General features: G+C 52.5%; 1 protein-coding gene across 1 annotated transcript; it reads right to left on the reverse strand.

Moving 5' to 3' along the window:
- Positions 1 to 908: 908 nt before the first annotated feature.
- On the reverse strand, positions 909 to 2711 carry zic1 (zic family member 1 (odd-paired homolog, Drosophila)). The gene is made up of 3 exons (XM_061805303.1): positions 1710 to 2711; positions 1268 to 1431; positions 909 to 1145 (listed from the first exon to the last, which is right to left on the reverse strand). The coding sequence occupies exons 1-3, from the start codon at positions 2692 to 2694 to the stop codon at positions 909 to 911; spliced, it is 1386 nt and encodes a 461-aa protein (XP_061661287.1). The 5' UTR covers positions 2695 to 2711.

Below are 2711 nucleotides of genomic sequence, written 5' to 3' on the forward strand. Positions count from 1 at the left end.
TTTCTCCATAAATACCGACCACTTCTAAAAACATGCGGATAAATATGGAAAATTGAGCTAGTTATACATGTAGTCATAATAATAATAATAATAATAATAATACTTCCTTTCAGACAACACAGGTAACTTTTTTTGTTTATATTGATCACGTATACATAATAAACAGGTTGACACGGAATTGTTCAGGCTTTTTTTTTTCCTTTCACTATTAAAGACGATTTCCTCGACATGACATTTAAATAACAACAAGGATTAAAAGTGTGCTACTTCAACTGGACCTTTTGGACGAGAATGCTGCACCGCGGGCTATACATGATGGTAAAACAGAACCCAAAAAAATAAAAATTAAAATAAGAAAAAAACACAAACAAAACACATTTAATACTATAGGAAGTCGCTTAAGCTCGACGTTGTAATACTGGGGATCATTCACATTTGGTACACGACTAGAACATTCTTTTCAGTGGCGTCTATTGTCCATATATGAAGGGAGCACATTATTTTCTTCACAACCCCCCCCCACCCAACCTCCCCCACCCCACCTCTCCCTCGCTTATGGTATTTACAAAATACAATATTACATTTTTTTTGTTTCCTTTCCATTTTGGTTGTGATATGTACAAAAAAATCACCCCCCTGCACCCCCCCCCCGCATTTTCCCCTCTTTTTACAACGTTTGGAGCAGTCCTTCGGTAAAAATAAAGAAAAAGTTTGGCTCCTTCTTTTTTTGTCTTTCTCTCTCTCTCTTATGGTCCATGCATTCTTTCAGTCCACGCTCCAAAAAGTCTTTGCAGTCCAAATAAAAAAAAAATCACTTTTTCCAAATTTCGTTTTCAACAACCCCCTTCCACCCTCCCTCAAAAAAAAAAAATACTAATCAAAACATATTTTTGTTGTTTTTTTTTTTTTTACACGTACCATTCATTGAAATTGGACGTGAGCGCGCTGCTGTGGCTGCCGGTGGCCGCGGAGGTGGCGGCGGCGGTGGCGTGGTGCTGCACCCCCCCGGGGGCCGTCGGCGATATGGAGCTGCCGCCGCTCGGGTTCTCCGTGGACGGGGACACGATGGTGGGGGGCGTGGACGACTCGTACCCGGAGCTGGCCGCGGGGGAAGGCTGCGAGCCGGGGTTACTCGATTCGTGGACCTAGGAACGCACCCCCCAAAAAAACACAAAAATATATATTTATTTCTAGCAAGCAAAAAACAAAAGTGCGGACATTTTTTTTCTGATAAAGTTCCGCCTTCCACACGGGTGGGCCTCCTTACCTTCATGTGTTTGCGCAGCGAGCTCGGGTGCGTGTAGGACTTGTCGCACATTTTGCACAAGTAAGGCTTGTCGGACGTGTGCACGTGCATGTGTTTCTTGCGGTCGCTGCTGTTGGCGAAGCGCCGGTCGCAGCCGTCGAACTCGCACTTGAACGGCTTCTCACCTAAAATGACGTTCATTTAGAAAATGATTTTTTTTTTGTAAATGTAAACATGACGCGTGACGTCGTGGGTGCGTTTTCCGGTGGATGTTTTGCATGCAAGTAGTGAGCTTTTTCCTGAAATTTTAATTCACGCGTTTTTTGGTATTCATATCTCGCAGGCTGATATTTGGCAGGGGGGAGAAGAAGGGATGGGGTGTCTGTCTGTTTTTTTTTTTTTTTGTTGTTGTTTGTTTTTTTTTTTGTTGTTGTTGTTGTTTCTTCCGCTGGTGCAATCTTACCCGTGTGCGTCCTTTTGTGGATTTTGAGGTTTTCCGAGCGGGCGAAGACTTTGCCGCAGCCGGGGAAGGGGCACGGGAAGGGCTTCTCCCCCGTGTGCACGCGGATGTGATTGACCAGCTTGTACTTGGCCTTGAAGGGCTTGCCCTCCCGGGAGCACTCCTCCCAGAAGCAGATGTGGTTGGTCTGCTCGGGGCCCCCCACGTGCTCCACGGTCAGGTGGGTGACCAGCTCGTGCATGGTGCTGAAGGTCTTGTTGCAGGACTTCTTGGGGCTGGCCAGCTGCTCCGGTTCGATCCACTTGCAGATGAGCTCCTGCTTGATGGGCTGCCGCATGTAGCGGAAGAAGGCCCCGGCGCCGTGGTGCGCCGCGGCCATGTTCATGTTCATGGGGCCGTAGCCGTGCAGCTGCGTGGACGCGTAGTCGGAGCGCGGGCTCGTGACGTGGCCGTACTGCTCGGCCGCGCGGCCGTACACGTCGCCGGTGAAGCCCAGGCGCATCTGGCCGTTGACCACGTTGGAGGACGCGTGGCCCGCCGCCTGCTCGTGCAGCCCGGGGAAGAGCAGGTGGCCCGCCGCCTCCGAGTGTCCGTGGGGGCCCGCGGCGAAGCTGCCCGCCGCCGCCGCCGAGGCGAAGAGGCTGTGCTGCGCGCTCGCCGCCTCCCCGAACCCGCGGTTCCGGAACAGAAAGTCCCGCGTGGAGTTGAAGGCCGCCGTGGAGTAGGAGCCGACGTGGCCCGGGTGGTGGTGGTGGTGATGGTGGTGGTGGCCCAGGGCGGCCGCCGCCGCGTAGCCGGGCGCCTGCGACGAGAACGCCGTCTGCTCGTGGGAGCCGTGGTTGATCTTGAAGGCGCCCATGCCGTCCGCGAACGGGTTGATGCCCAGCGCCACCTCCCGCTCCGTCACCTCGCCTGTGGAGTGGTGCCGCGTGGAGCCGAAAGTCGTGACTCCTATGGCGGGGTACTGGGGTCCGGCGTCCAGGAGCATCTTCGCTCGCTCGGTCT

This window comes from Syngnathoides biaculeatus, chromosome 19, assembly GCF_019802595.1.
Source record: "Syngnathoides biaculeatus isolate LvHL_M chromosome 19, ASM1980259v1, whole genome shotgun sequence".
Classification (NCBI taxonomy): domain Eukaryota; kingdom Metazoa; phylum Chordata; class Actinopteri; order Syngnathiformes; family Syngnathidae; genus Syngnathoides; species Syngnathoides biaculeatus.

What these genes read in the sequence shown, in the direction of transcription:
- zic1 (XM_061805303.1), bottom strand. Translation starts at nt 2,694, where the DNA reads ATGCTCCTGGACGCCGGACCCCAGTACCCCGCCATAGGAGTCACGACT. An exon ending in CCACAAAAGGACGCACACGG is followed by an intron (nt 1,432 to 1,709) that starts GTAAGATTGCAC and finishes ACGTCATTTTAG; the next exon opens with GTGAGAAGCCGTTCAAGTGC. An exon ending in CGCTGCGCAAACACATGAAG is followed by an intron (nt 1,146 to 1,267) that starts GTAAGGAGGCCC and finishes GTGCGTTCCTAG; the next exon opens with GTCCACGAATCGAGTAACCC.